This window comes from Sciurus vulgaris (assembly GCF_902686455.1).
Source record: "Sciurus vulgaris genome assembly, chromosome: 2".
Taxonomy (NCBI): domain Eukaryota; kingdom Metazoa; phylum Chordata; class Mammalia; order Rodentia; family Sciuridae; genus Sciurus; species Sciurus vulgaris.
In genome coordinates, this window is record NC_136462.1 from 46,215,157 (window position 1) to 46,229,683 (window position 14,527).

Genomic DNA, 14,527 nt, shown 5'->3' on the forward strand with positions numbered 1-14,527 from the left:
GTATAACTATGAAAGTTGGGAAGTATATCTTAATATTTCAATTTGTCAAGATTGTTTTCTATTTTTATGGCTTTGAAAAGCAGCAAGTCTATATGAGTTATGACCTATATTTTATTTGTAATTTTAAGAAATATATGCATTTATTAGGGCAATCATAATAACTGATGACTAGTTCCAGTGGCAAAATCGCGGCAGGAAACAGATTTAGCAATTTAAATGTTTTATAAGTTTTTGTAATTGAGGAAACTTTTCATAATCTGACATTTGTTAAAACCACTTATTAGAAATTATGCAGCACAGTAGCTGTGGAAATATGAGCTAGCTTCACAATTATAAAGTCAGCCTATGTAGCCCTCTCCTATTGTACATAGTGGCATAAACCCCACGGCGGCCTATCAGCTAACTGGCAGGCAGGGGGCTGCTCTATTCAAAGTGAGAGATACAAGCTGCAGGGCAAAAACCTGGCAGCTCCCATCTGACCCCACAATCCCCTACTGGTGACAGCTCCAAGCTCCATGGCAAATTAGGCCTTCTCATATTACAATTGGAGAAGACAGATTCCATTAGCAGTATCTGAAATTGAGTGGAGAGCTGCACTGTTATCAGACTTGACTCATAAGCACTGCTATTAATCAGAGCTATGATAGCATTTATATATTTCAAGCTATCTGCTGCCGCTGTGATATTCTGCTACAAAGGGTTGATGGGACTTAGGAAAGTGAACAATAGAGCTTTCTGGGAAAAGCAGAGTAAATCAAGAAAGTCTATGACTTCCGCACATTCTGAAGGGATTGCGGTTTACATAAATTTTCTCCCAATTGGAGATTGAGCTCTTCCTCATCTTACACATGGGATTTAGTTGTCACTCAATGGTAACAGCTGTGAAAAGGTGAAGCGGCCCACCGCTCAGAATATTGCCTTCGCTTTTAAAGCAATTAACCCATGAACAGGAGGCTACCTGGTGATATCAAAGGGATTAGGCCAGGCAGTGCATTATTAACATTTCCTTGAACTAATTCTAACTCTGACTAGCTGTCAGAAAAGACTCTACAGTCTTAAAAGAGTTTTTGCCCTGCTTTTTTCCCTTCAAAATGAAGCGCTGCTATTTGAGTCTAATATGTCCCTCTACTTATAAAAAAATGCAAATGAACCAAGCTCTTAATATGCTTAACTAGTCTGAGTCAATACAATTTTAATACAAGTACGAGAGAAATATATGATCAATTAACCAGGGATCAAGACAGATATTCTCCTGAATGAAAATTAATGCTCCAGTACTTTCCATTCTTCTCAAACTACAAAAACTTGGTGACTATTTGTTACTTATGCGTAGTTACTTCGGAAATTAGGAAGAGCTTCACATTATTCTCTATGGCAATAATCTAAAATACTCTTTGAGCTGGAAAATCCAAATGTCCCTTAAGCAGGAGATTCTCATTCTCTAAGGTATGGCATTTTAATTTTCTATTCTTTATTGAATGGAATCTTAACGGAAGCTATTAGAATAGCAGATGGTGCTCAGAATCAAGTACTTGCTTTCCAAAACTACAATCAAATTAATTTTTAGCAGCAACATAATGTGTAGGAATACATAATTTATAAAAATGACAAAATCCCAAGGATTAAAATATGGGCACAGAGTAATATGCCAGAACATATTTAAATACTACTGAAATAGGTCATAAGTTCTGTGTATTAAATAGGAATAGTTTTAATATACCTTTAATTATTATTAATATTCAAATATTCTAAGAAGCCTGGATGACATTAAGAGATCTGACTTCTAAATGCACAATGTTAATGGTATTAGGACTTTTATTCAAGTTTTCTGAGACAGTGCCTTCTAGAAAAACTGACTAATTGTTTGTAATTTTTGTCTTACTTTCTTTAAAATAAGTACAGAATTTTCATTATTAAAACTAAGAGTTTTACTTTCAATTCACATGAGTGTTCAAGAAACAATGAATTTTTCTATAGTTCCAATTGGTCACTAATAGTTTGAAAAAGAAATGCTGACTCTCAAGCCTGTTGAGAATATATTCCCTGTCCTATAACTACCAAAATAAATGATATAAGATATGTCCTCATTCGAAACCATGAGCAAGTTAAATCTTCATTGCAGTAAAGCATTTGTATTCAATGCTATCAATGAACTTTCTATTTTAATGATCAGCACATATAAAATGTAAGCATGTAGATGTTTGATGATAGTGATTTCAGTACCATCTTATTTTACTATATAGGACCTAGTTTGATGTTTGCTAGAAAATAATTTTGTAATTCAAGTATTAAGCAAAGTTAAATGATATTCATATTTGTGATTTATATTACCTATAGCTTATTTTATATTAATAGGGTTTGGGAATTGCAAAGAGAAAATAAGACTTTAAATATCAGACTATCAAATTTAAAAATCATTTACTTCAAAGGTCTTAAAAGAGAAAATTCCAGTTCCTTAAATCACTAACTTTATTACATAACCTTAAATACACAGATACACATATGAATTAAATGAGTATTATTTCATACAAATGAAAAGTATTAAACTCCTAACATACTGCATGCTTAAAAATGTCCCTGAAGGGGACAATACATAAATAAATATAGAAACTGCCACAATCTTACTATTTTTAATTCAATAAACGACAGTGACACACACAGCTTTCAACGTGCTATTTTACTCATATACTTTCTACACTACAGCAAAGCAAATATAAATGAGTTCGTGCCAACCATTAGGAAAGACTGACAAAAAATGCAGTGTTAATGACATCTTACAGCTTTTAAAAGCAAGAGAAAGATGCAAGAAAAGCAAAAATTACATAGTAATGGGAAATAACGAATAAATTGTTCTTTCAATCTAAGTCATGTTTACTGAAAAAAAGGGAGCCTTTTACATCAACACATTTAAACAGAAATTTGCTTCTGAAATACAATCTTTGTTTAAAAGGTACAGAAGGTCTTTATGTCCACCCCAAGAGTTAAATATAGTGAATGCTATGTGAACAATTACCTGAAAAAAACCTAAACCTGTTAAAAGAATTAATTTACTGCACACCAGTCAGCACTAATCCCACATGTACAGTAATGTTCTCTTAAGTGATGGGGGAAAAGAAAGAATAAAACTGTTTCCTGGATCAAAACCCTTCAATATTCAACAACAAAATGGAATGATGATTTGGTCTGTAAATGAATAAAGTAGTGAAATGTCTCCTAAACAAATTCTGATAAAGGAGTCAACCTGTAAAGGAATATATTTACTGTATGCTAGGACTGGAAAAAAGCCATCACTGTAATGACTGTACAAAAACTGTGTCCTGCTGTTGGGTTTATATTCACAGAAGAAAGGTTTTAGAGGTTAAGTTCAGGTCATACAACAAATGAAATTGTAACAAGCCAGCTGACATTGTATAATGTCTTCTTCCACTCAATCAATAGGCTACTGTTAGTCCTATTACCATAGAGATGGCTTCTCCTTTCTGAAGGGTGTCTATTGTTTGACAAAACAGATTTGCCACTTGAACTAGGTTGTTCCCAAAGGACATGTACCTTGTCAGTTATTTGTATTCAAAATAATGAAGTATTTTCATATTAAAATGTATGTGAGAGATAATATTGTTAGATCCCTTTTCAGAAAGAAAGCAACTTTTCCAAAGTACTACATTACTAAAACCACTCAAATGCCTGGTAGGCTAGTATTAAAGTTGTGATTTCAAGCACACATTAGCTAGTATAAAAATTTATCATTAATGCTGCATATTAAAAGAAAAGGACACAGGCTAGTGTGCTTATCTAAAAGTCATATAATCAAGCATAAGCATTAGTAAAAGCTATTTTAAAATGTGGAACAACTCAAAGGAAAATTATTGTTCAAAGCTATGCAGTGTCTGAAAAGATTTTTACGTATGATTTTTATAGTATTCTCATGTGGAATGACATCAACAATATGTTGACAAACAGGACATTTTTGGAGGTAAATCACTTGCCTAAGAGCATTTATAGTGGCATAACATTTAAATACATATATGTTACATAAAAGATCTTCTAAAACAGATGAACTATTAAAATAAACACTAGTTTTCTTTAAATGTCTGTCTTAAAATGTCTTGTGAAAATTAATAACTCATACAATTGATATACAACAGATAAGTCCAAATTTCACTCCTAGGTATTTAAAAATAAGATGATCAACTTTTCTCTCTATGGAAAGGACTCAGAAGAAATAATTCTAAAAAAATTTACCCTAGCCATTTAGAACATTAATCAGTCAAGGCAGAGATGTTATTTTTAAATTCATACTTAAAGATTTGGCTATCACTGAAAAAATGTAGCATTAAATAGAATAAATTGAATAATATAAACATTTAGTAAATCATCAATAATAAAATATTTATATCTGAAAGCTTTCCACAAATAGATTAAAAGTAAACACTGAGAGTCATAATTGTTAATTTTACCTTTCTATAAATAATATAAAAAGAATGTAAAAAGAATTTAGCTAAAGGGCAGCGTTATGACCATTATAAGATATTAGTCTCCAAAAATAACGTTTGAAATTATGTTTATTCAAATTATACTGTATTTACATATAAAAATGATTTGTTTTTATTTTAAAAAACTATAAAAGTTTTTGAAGAAGTGTTTTAATTTATTTTTTCCCTTTTTAGGAAGTATAATTTATATTTTGCTATTATCCTCTGGCACATAGTTAGAATAGTAACTATGGAGTAAGTTAGGAGTAAAAGAGACAGAAACATCAAAGACAAATGAGGTAACCAATATCCTAAACAAATGACCACTTTTTAAAAGCAAGAGTAGCTTCCAAACTAAGAAAGCTTTCCATTAATGAAGTAAGTGTGGTCTAGTTTCCTATCTTCCCTGCAGCTGTAATGGAACAAAGTGAACTTAGCTAAAATCACATCTCAAACGTGATTTTCTTAGTTAACAACTTCATTTCAAAAAGCATACATGTTCACATTTAGAATATAATATGACTAGATATTAGATCTGGTGTGAAAGGCAGCTACCCATCAGCAATGCTGTGAGTAATTAAATGGTATTTACCATTTATCAAAAGATGAACTTCATATTGTTGAATTAAACTGGCCTATCTGCATCTTCACAAAATGACAAACCTCATTAGTTCTGCCTAACCAGAGAACTGTGATAATGAACCAGTGACACCTTCACCCCATTGTATGAAGCAGAACCAACCGTGTAATCATGTGAGGGGCCAAATGCATATGAAATTACTGTAAATGAAGAAAGTGCAATCACATGAGTTAGGGAAACCACTCAAGCAACAAAAGATTTTTTTTAATGTATGTAGCTGGCCATAAGAAAGCCACATCTCCAATTACTAACACTTAATTTTAACTAATCAACTACTTTACCTGAAAACGGTGAAAAAAAGTAATGACGCAGCTACTGCTCCAAATAAGCCACAGAGAAGATTGACTCGGTAGGCAACTGAACCAAAAGGAAAGAGCATAATTGCCAGTTTAGCCACCAGTGTGAACAAAGGATATCCGGGAGGATGGGCAACCTATGGAAATAGAGCAACAGTTAGAAGATTTTCATCTAGGAAAAAAAGAGTCACACTGACTTTAATTGAAAAGTATAGCCCTTTTCTCAGGCAAGTAGAAAGATTAAGCACCAATGACTAAATGTTTGAATAGTGGTTTCCTATTGTAATCCTCTTGTGCCAATACAAATAAATATTTTCTTTAGTGGATTTGGCAGTGTCTATCACATGGTGTGTCACCTAGAAAAAGGGTGACATATTTCATTGTCAGTTCTTAAGCAGTTTGTTCTCTGGGTTCACAGTACATTAGGGTCATTTAAAAGGCTCTTGAAATAAAGCAGGTTCTGAAATATCGTATTGGTTAGAAAGTTGAAAGACCACACTGCTATGGGATTACCACCATGCTGACAGTCGTAAGGTCTTGCCTAAAGGGATCATGCACCATAATAAAGTTTATTAAATAATAAACTTATTAAAACTGTTAACCCGATTTATTTTATTCTCCACAGCTTATACAAAATTTAGGGTGATAATAAGCCAGCCACTGTATATATAGTAAAGGCTTTGCTTTATAATTTAGTTTAATTGGATTTAAAACTTAAAGTAAATTGTCACGTACTGTACTTATAAGTTACTAAAAACTAGGGTTTGAAAATAAATTAATCTACTTTACTCCATGCTTAATTAAACTTTCTTAATTCCTAAAACTGTTAATGAGAGCATTGATTAAACAATAAAACTAATACTTACTCCAAGCTCATGTGCGGCTGTGATCAGTTCCCCTGTGAAAAAATAATGTAAAACCAATAATTACTATTAGAGAATGACACTCCTCCAAAGTTTTCAAAATCCAAATGCTTGCATTGGGGTTTTGCATTAATTTGACTGGATAAAACTGTAAATCTGTAGAGATTTAACAGCATGAAATAGTCAAAGAATATTTTCTCCCTTAGTTCTTATTGAACAAACCATCTTTGATAGTTTTTCGAAACTGGTCAGTGGAAATACAGGTGAATTTCCACTTTAAAAAATGCTTATTTTCCCTCCTAAAAGTAGCATTTACTAGAAAATATACAAATACTTTTGGAGAGCTGTATCATTTCTCAAGAATTTAGCTCAAATAGTCTATAAAGATGCAACTTATGTCAAATGTACAAAGGTCTGAAGTTTGAACACTTTATAAAATGTGCCATATATAAGGCATTTGTATACCTTGTCTACATTAATTTAGATATTTTTAAACAATTTCCACCTAGGTTCTTTAGATAGGTTCTACCATATTTTTTTCCAATCAGTAAGTCATTATATGGTTCATAGTTCCTCATGATAAGGATTATTTCTAAAAATATGATGCAGTAATTCAATGCTTATTCATTACTATTTTAAGTATATAAAGCATAAGGTCTATTTCCGACTCATCTCTATATACTGTAGTATATAGTACCATGTAAGAAATTGTTCTATATTGATGACTTGCGATTACTATGACCTGCTAGGAAAAGTACTAATGTTCTTTTTTTGTCCTTCAGTAGGTGTCAATACTCTGCTTTTAATTTTTTACTGCCCCAGGTACAATTTAGCCTTCACTTTCTCTGGACTGGACTTCAGTAAAACTTGACCTACTTTACCTGCATACTGAAATTACTTATGGCTACTTCCCAAGACAAACAGGCTGGATTATATCTCTAGTGTAAAATTTCTCAATGACTATTCTCTGCTTACTGAATGAAGTTCAGATTCCTCAGCAAGACATTTGACTCTCTATGGTTGCAAGGTCCCTTTACCAGGCTTATATCCATCAACCCAGGCTCATCTCAGTGAAATCTGAATACCCAGTGTTCCTCTGGGGTGGTCCTCTTTGGCACCTCTTAGCACTCATTTTCTTACCATGGAATATTTCCCCAGCATTCTCTCTTAAATCCTTCAAGGCCTAGTTCAATTGCCACCTCCTCAGTGACACCTTTCCTTACATAACTTTCTCGCCAGCCTCCCCCACTAGAATTAATCACTTCTTTCTCCTCTACAGAGCCTGCTTGAGTCTACTTAGCACTTTAGATTGCCTTATATTCTGGCTAGTTGTTTTCATTTCTCTCTCCCACTAAGTTTAAAAACATTATCTTAGCCACTTCATGATCCTGCCAAGACATCCCCACCTCCCCCTGCTCTGGCCACACAATCTAACTCAAGCTCTGAACATAGAACTTGATCAAGACTTATCACATTGTCATACTTGCTACTCAAGACACCTCATTCTTAGGCGAATCACTGCAACATAGAAGCCCTGTAAGGGCACCCAACAACACCTACTGCCTACCTAAGTCAATTACCTAAGGACTCTTTTTTTTTTTTCGGACTGGGGATTGATCCCAGGGATGCTTTACCACTGACCTACTCCCTTCTTAAGGACATTTTTTAAATCTCCTGGAAATATTCATGAATAGAAACCAAGGTACTTTTTATATCCCAAATACTTTTTTTTTTAAATAAATTATTTATGGTCTAAAATTTCTTAGAATAACTTTTCTCTTTGTAACTACTCTCAAGCATAGTTTTGCTCCCTAACAGGTTAGTTCTTATGTCTGCTGTTCCAAACTCTTTTGATCAGTTTTTGTTCTTACTGTTCTTATAGCTGTGTGACAAAGTATATGAGTTCAAAATTTTGAGATCATTATTCATTCTACTCTATTTTTAAAAAGTTTTTTTTTTCCTTGTACTGGGGATTGAACCCAGGGGGCACTTCACCACTGAGCTACATCTCCAGCCCTTTTTACTTATTTTTTATTTTTAGACTTTTAGACTAAGGACTAAGTCTCCAAGCCTAGCTTTGAACTTGTGATCCTCCTGCTCCTGCTTCAGGAGAATGTGCCAATGCATGCAGCTGTCCTAACCCTTTAAGCTGGTGTTTCTTCAAAGTTAACTCCTATTATTACTCGCATTGGAATTACCTGGTCATTGTTTTTAGTGGAAGATTCCTGACCTTACTCAAAAACTCCCTAATATAATGAGACCCTTAGGGATCCAAGTTTCCCAGGCAATTCTGAAGTTGGGACCCACAGTTTTGTTATCTAGGAAGCAAACGGGTGGCAAGCTCAGAGTTGTCTACAGATGCTTAATGTTCATAAAACCCAGCTCCCTTATATTTCTTTATTCTTCATATCTGTTAATGTTAATTATACTATTATATTGTCATATATCAAGTCTGTTAAAGACAGTATCTTTAAAATATATAAACCCATATAAAAGTTAACTTAGTGAAGACTAAATTTCTACCCCTTCCCAAAGGACCATGAGTACTCCTGCCCATAACTGAAAGATGCATATCAAGTAGTGCAAAAAATAATTTTAACGAAAGTCTCACAATGCCATGGGTTTATGCAGTATAACTTAAGACTTACTGGGAAGAAGAATACATGCATTATTTTGGTTTGAGATGTATTCTGTTTATTGATAGAAAAATTATTTCATAAATATTCAAGGAGAACAGTACACTCAACATACAAACAAAATGATCAAAGATATAATTAAACAAAATTTCCATACTGGTGTATAGATGAAAAAGATTATTTATCATTCCCCAAAATAAACATAAAACTATTAGAAGCAACCACTATTGAGTATCAAATTAAACAAATGAGAACATCTAAAAAGTTTAGGAACTAAAGGGGAATACATAACTTTATTCTTTTGAGAAAAAATACTTCATTAATAAAAACAAGACCACAGCCATAGTATTGTTTTGTTTTTCAGTACTGAAGACTGAATCTAGAGCCTTGTTCCTTGTGCAGAGTAGGCAAGTACTCTACTACTAAGGTACATCCCCAGCTCTTTTTTTTATATTTTAAAAATTTCAAGACAGTGTCTCAGTAAGTTGCCAGGCTGACCCTGAACTTGTGATCCTCCTCCTTAGTTTCCAGAGAAGCTGGGATTACAGGTGTGAGTCAACAGCCATAGATTTTAAATAGTCTTTAAATATTACTATATATGTGATGGTGGATTTCACAAAGTATTTCATAAAATTCTTTGACAGAGTATAGGTTACTAGTGCATGTTCTAAAGGCAATCTACTTGGGTTATTTCCCTGACAGCCCTGACTTACTAGCTGAGACTTTGGATATAGCTTAGCCTGAGTTTTTTCATCAATATAAGAGGAAGATAATAATAGTACCTACCTCAGAGTACCTGGGAAGGCTAAGACATCAATCCATAAAAAGCACGTGGTACTGTGCCTGGCATAGTAAGTGATCAGTAAATATTCTTACTCATCCCATCCCATTCTGAGGCTCAGCCAGCCATAAGTAGCTGCTTTAAAACAGGTAATAAAACTACCTAATCTTTGAATAATGCACTCCAATGTTAAAACTCACAACCATAAAGATACTCCCACTATTTAATATAAACCTCCATTCCCTAGTACACTAAGGAAACACTGGCGCATTTGTTGAAGGACCTGAAGGAAATCAGAACGTAATGACTAGGAAAACAGAACATTAAGGAACTTTGATGTGGCTGGCAGTCTTGAAGACAGCTCCCAATAATCCCCAACTCCTGGAATTCTCACTTGTGTAATCCTCTCCCCCTTGAATGTGGGCTGGATTTACTGACTCCCACGAATAAAACAGGGCAATGGCATAACACTTCCAGGATTAGGTTACAAAATGACAAGTGTCAGACAGAGGTGCCCTATCTTTCTTTTGACATGTCAGCTATCTTATAGAGAAACCTGCATAGCATAGAACTAGGGTGAGTTTAGAAGCAGATTCTCCTCAAATGGAGCCTCCAGAAGACTGGAGAGCCCCAGCCTACGCCATGGCAGCAACCTTGTCCTGAGTAGTGCACCTGGCTCAACTGCACCGATATTATGGATCTACCCCAATGGGGAGACAATAAATATCTGCTGCTTCCAGCCACTAAATTTGGGTAATACGTCATCCAACAAAAGATAAATAGTACACCGTTTCTTCAGGATATAGATTTACTACCTAAATTTACAGCACTGTTCTGAGTCAACTACTGCCATTACTGGATGGTCCACTTTATTTGGCAGTAAAACAAAAACAAAACCGGGACTGCTTCTAGTCCCAAATACAGAACAAGAATGCATACGATGGAAAAGGTCCGTGAGTCGTGCTTTTCTTTTTAGTAGAAGCTGCTTACAGCTACACCTGGCTCCCACTTTTTAAAGTATTCTGCACGGCTGGTTCCTTGTCAATACTCCTGTTTCAACTAAAATGTCACCTCCTCAGAAGTCTTTCTGAGGCTCACTCTCTTACTGTCTCCAGGATTTATCAGTAACTTCTGCACCATCTCTAAGCACACTAGAATGCTCTCCATGGTATCTGTTCGCCCCTACTGTTATTCCTTTTGTCTGAAACAAGAGGGCTCGGAAGGTAACCTTCGTGGACTAAAGGGGAATGGTAAGTAAAGTCAGGGCCAGAAAAAAAGATCTGAGGAAGTGGGAAGGTCGCTGAACCCCGTCGGAGAAACCCACAGGAGCCCTTCCTCGAAAGCATGGGAACTAAAGACACCAGAGTCACTGGCATGGAAGAACTGGTTCCGAAACATGAACCCCGCGCCGCGCACCGGCGGGTGCATGGGAGGCCCGAGCCCACTGGACCGAACCAGGAGCGCCGGCCGCGGTTTTTCCCGCCGTAGCGCCGGGGGAGAGGACGGAGGGGCGGCCTGAGAGTACTTTACCCGAGTCTCCCCCCGGCACCGAGGCGGGCAGCGTGAGAGTGAATACTGCGGCCACAGCGGCGAACACGGCGACGCCGCCGCGGAGGCCCCCGGAGCGCGGCCCTGCTCGGGCTGCCCGCCCCCCGCCCTTGCCGTCGCCATGGAGACCCATGGACTCGGACGGACCGAGGACGCGGCTGGTCCACAGACTCCGCGCGGAGCCCACAGTCCCTGCCGAGAGGCGAGTGCACCCCGCGCGGCAGCTTCCGGGTCGAGCCCCAGCGGCCGGGCGCACCCTTCCCGCCCAAGAGGGGTGGCAGAGAAACGGCCAGGCACTCGAGAGCCAGGCCCGAAGATTTTGTAGTCACCACCACGAATGGGCGTGTACGTCCTCAACGTGTGCTCTAAAGTGACCAATCACGGTGGGGAGCATCTCTGAGGAAAGCGAGCCTGTACCGTCCCTGTGGCAATACCCCCCTCCGCCATACTGACTTGGTCGGTTCTGACAGAGACAGAAGCGGAGTTGAAAACCGCAAGTGAGGAGGGGCTGTTTCTGCCACCTGTGGTTTGGGGTGGAACTGCACAAAAGGAGCCAGCCAGGAACCGGTGGAGGCCCTCAGTACCACCACCTTGGAGGAACTGAGTGGAGCCAACACCTTGTTGGGGAGCAAGGAAGTGGAACCTTTCCCATTTTAGACCTGAAATGACTCTAAGTCGTGTTAAGACCTTGATTGCAGCCTCTGAAACCCCTGAAGCTGATGATCCAACTAAGCCAGACTGCTGTCCCACAGAGACATAATAGATGTTGTTTTAAGCCAATAAATTTGGGGTAATTTGTTAATCGACAGTAGAGAACTAAGATAGGCTCTCTTCTATTTCTTTTCCAAAAGAGCAGGCAAACAAATAATTCTGAGTGAACCAAGTATGTACTTCTTTCCCTTTTTGTCCTTTTCATGTTTTGCTTATCAGCTTTATAAAAAGATAAATTTTTATTTCAAAAGAGAATAATTCTTTGCCCATGTTTGGGAGATAGAAATACGAGCTGAAATTAGAATTTTGGGAGTTATGCACATATGAATGATATGACTAACTTGACAAAGACTTAGTGTGTGTAACAAGAACAAGGTTGAAGTTTAACTTTAGCAGGTGTCTTTAGTTAGGGAGTGGCAGAAGAAGAGAGAAGAGTGGGCGAGAGTAAGGTGACATAAGAAGAAGCTAAGAAAAAAGTAATATCAATAACGTTTATGTAGTTCAGATTTGACAGAGGTAAGGAATGATGAAGAGGGGTGCACATCTAGATTTCATGGGGCTTGAATTTATACAGTTTGGAGAATTCCTTAAGCAAGCAAATACAAAACTGCAGACACAAATTTAAGTACAAGGTAAAAGAACCGCGCGGAAAATGAAGAAGGAGGCAGGTTAGCAGGTCACGGGAGAAGTCCGCTTTATTACAAAATGAAGCTTACATATATACTCTTGGGACTTCCGGGTTAAGGGAGAAAGTGGCGTGTGGGTTTCTGATTGGTCCGGCTTGCCGCCTGCGGAAAATAGGTGGCCGGAAGCCGAGACTTATGGGAAGAAGAAGCCGCTCAGGGGCCATCTTTGGTGTGGATCGGACTGCATATGGAACCTTACACAAGGCCTATTGTTTTTTTCTTTTTCTTTTTCAAAATCTATTCTTGTAGGAGCTGTGAAACCTAAGCTTCTTTAGCTTCCTGGTTATTTATTTACTTTTTTATTTGAAGATGAAGAAAGGTAGTTCTCTGCAACTGACTCCACCTCTCATTAAGCACCTGAATGTTCTTATTCTGAAACATTGTTTTTTCTCTGGGCTCTAGTAACAGCATGCTGCTTTGGATTTTCCTTTACCACCAGCCTGTCTGCCCTGGTGCTGCTCCCTTCAGAAATCCAAATGATGGACTGTAGCAGGGCTGTTTTAGACTTTTCTCTCTTTCTGCCTTCTTTCCCAAAATGTTATTGAAGATTAAATAGTAACATCAGAGTCATATTTCTCCAAACTATACCTCCTCACTGGGCATGATGGCAAATGCCTGTAATCTCAGTGACTCTGGAGGCTGAAGCAGGAGGAGGGCAAGTTGGAGGCCAGCCTCAGCAACTTAGCAAGACCCTAAGAAACTTAGCGAGACCCTATCTCAAAATAAAAAATAAAAAGGGTTGAGTATGAGTATGTAGTTAACCACTGCTCCTGATTCAATCCCTGGTACCAAATAAATAAATAAGGGGTTGGGGATGTATCTCAGTGGTCAAGCATCCCTGGGTTCAATCCCTAGTTAAAAAAAAGAAGAAGAAGAAGAAGAAGGAGAAGAAGAAAAGAAAAAAGAAAGAAAACCCCCCCACACACACACACACAAACTCAAACTATACTTCCTCAACCTCTTCGTTAAGCTACAGAATATCCAGTTGGACCTGACTTCTCTATGTTTAAATACCTTTTAAACCTGGCAGATTTTGTCTAATTTTCACTGTATTTAGAATGATGACTGACACAAAGTAGGTGCCTGAATATTTATGTAATAAAAGAAAGAATGAACAATGAGAGGCCACTTATATATCCATCACAGACTTCATTAGGCTGCTACTAACAGACCCTGATACTGTGACTCAAACATCTAAGCATTCATTCTCTCATGAAAAAGATGTCAGAAGTCTGGAGGAATTCAGTCTAACTCTGATCTGGCAACTCCCTGATACCATTAAGGACAAATTAAGGTCCATATATCTTTGGACACTACTCCACTCAGCTTATACCCTCAAGGTCAAGTCCTGATCTAGGATAGCTGCTATTGCTCCAGTCATTACACCTGTACTTCAGGAGAAAAGAGAAAGGGAAGAAGGAAAGAGTTGGGCATGTTCCATCCTTTCAAATTAAGAGTGTTCTGGAAGCACTCTGTACAATTCTACTACATTCCATTGGTCACAGTTGAATAACAGGACACTCCTAGAGGCAAAAGATGCTGAGAAATTAACTTTTCAGCTGGACAACTTGCCCAGGACTCTTACGACAAAGGAAAAAGAGGAGACTGGATATTGGGAGACAACTAGCAGGTAGAGTTGGATTTGGTGACCTGAGGTGTTTGAAGCTTGAAAGTTCCAGAGGTTCAGTTTCAGTACAGTAGTAGATCTAGAAACCTGATACCAGTCAGTTAAGAAGGGAGGAAATGGAAGAAGTAAAAAAGGAATACATGTGCAAAAAGTCCGACAGCGAAGGGAAAGAGTGGTATGGGAATCCACGGGGACTGGAGTTCCAAATAAGGTTTGTTTCATTTTTCATTTTTGTTTTTGTAATCCCAAGAAGTATTTGTAAAGGGA

General features: G+C 37.3%; 1 protein-coding gene across 8 annotated transcripts in view; it reads right to left on the reverse strand.

Moving 5' to 3' along the window:
- TMEM260 (transmembrane protein 260) overlaps nt 1-11,503 on the reverse strand; it is a 71,905-nt gene extending 60,402 nt beyond the window's left edge. For 3 of the 8 annotated variants that reach the window (XR_013762185.1, XR_013762186.1, XM_079129304.1), the window contains exons 1-3: nt 11,219-11,475; nt 6,275-6,306; nt 5,394-5,545 (exon numbers count right to left, since the gene is read on the reverse strand). Coding sequence is in view for 5 of the 8 variants with exons in the window: in XM_079129304.1 (XP_078985430.1) it covers nt 5,394-5,545; nt 6,275-6,306; nt 11,219-11,369 (335 nt within the window). In the remaining 3 variants the exon portion in view is untranslated. Of the gene's footprint in view, nt 1-5,393; nt 5,546-6,274; nt 6,307-11,218 lie in introns of all 8 variants that reach the window. The other 5 variants (XM_079129307.1, XM_079129306.1, XM_079129308.1 and 2 more) reach the window with 4 other exon arrangements.
- Between the last annotated feature and the right edge of the window lie 3,024 nt (nt 11,504-14,527).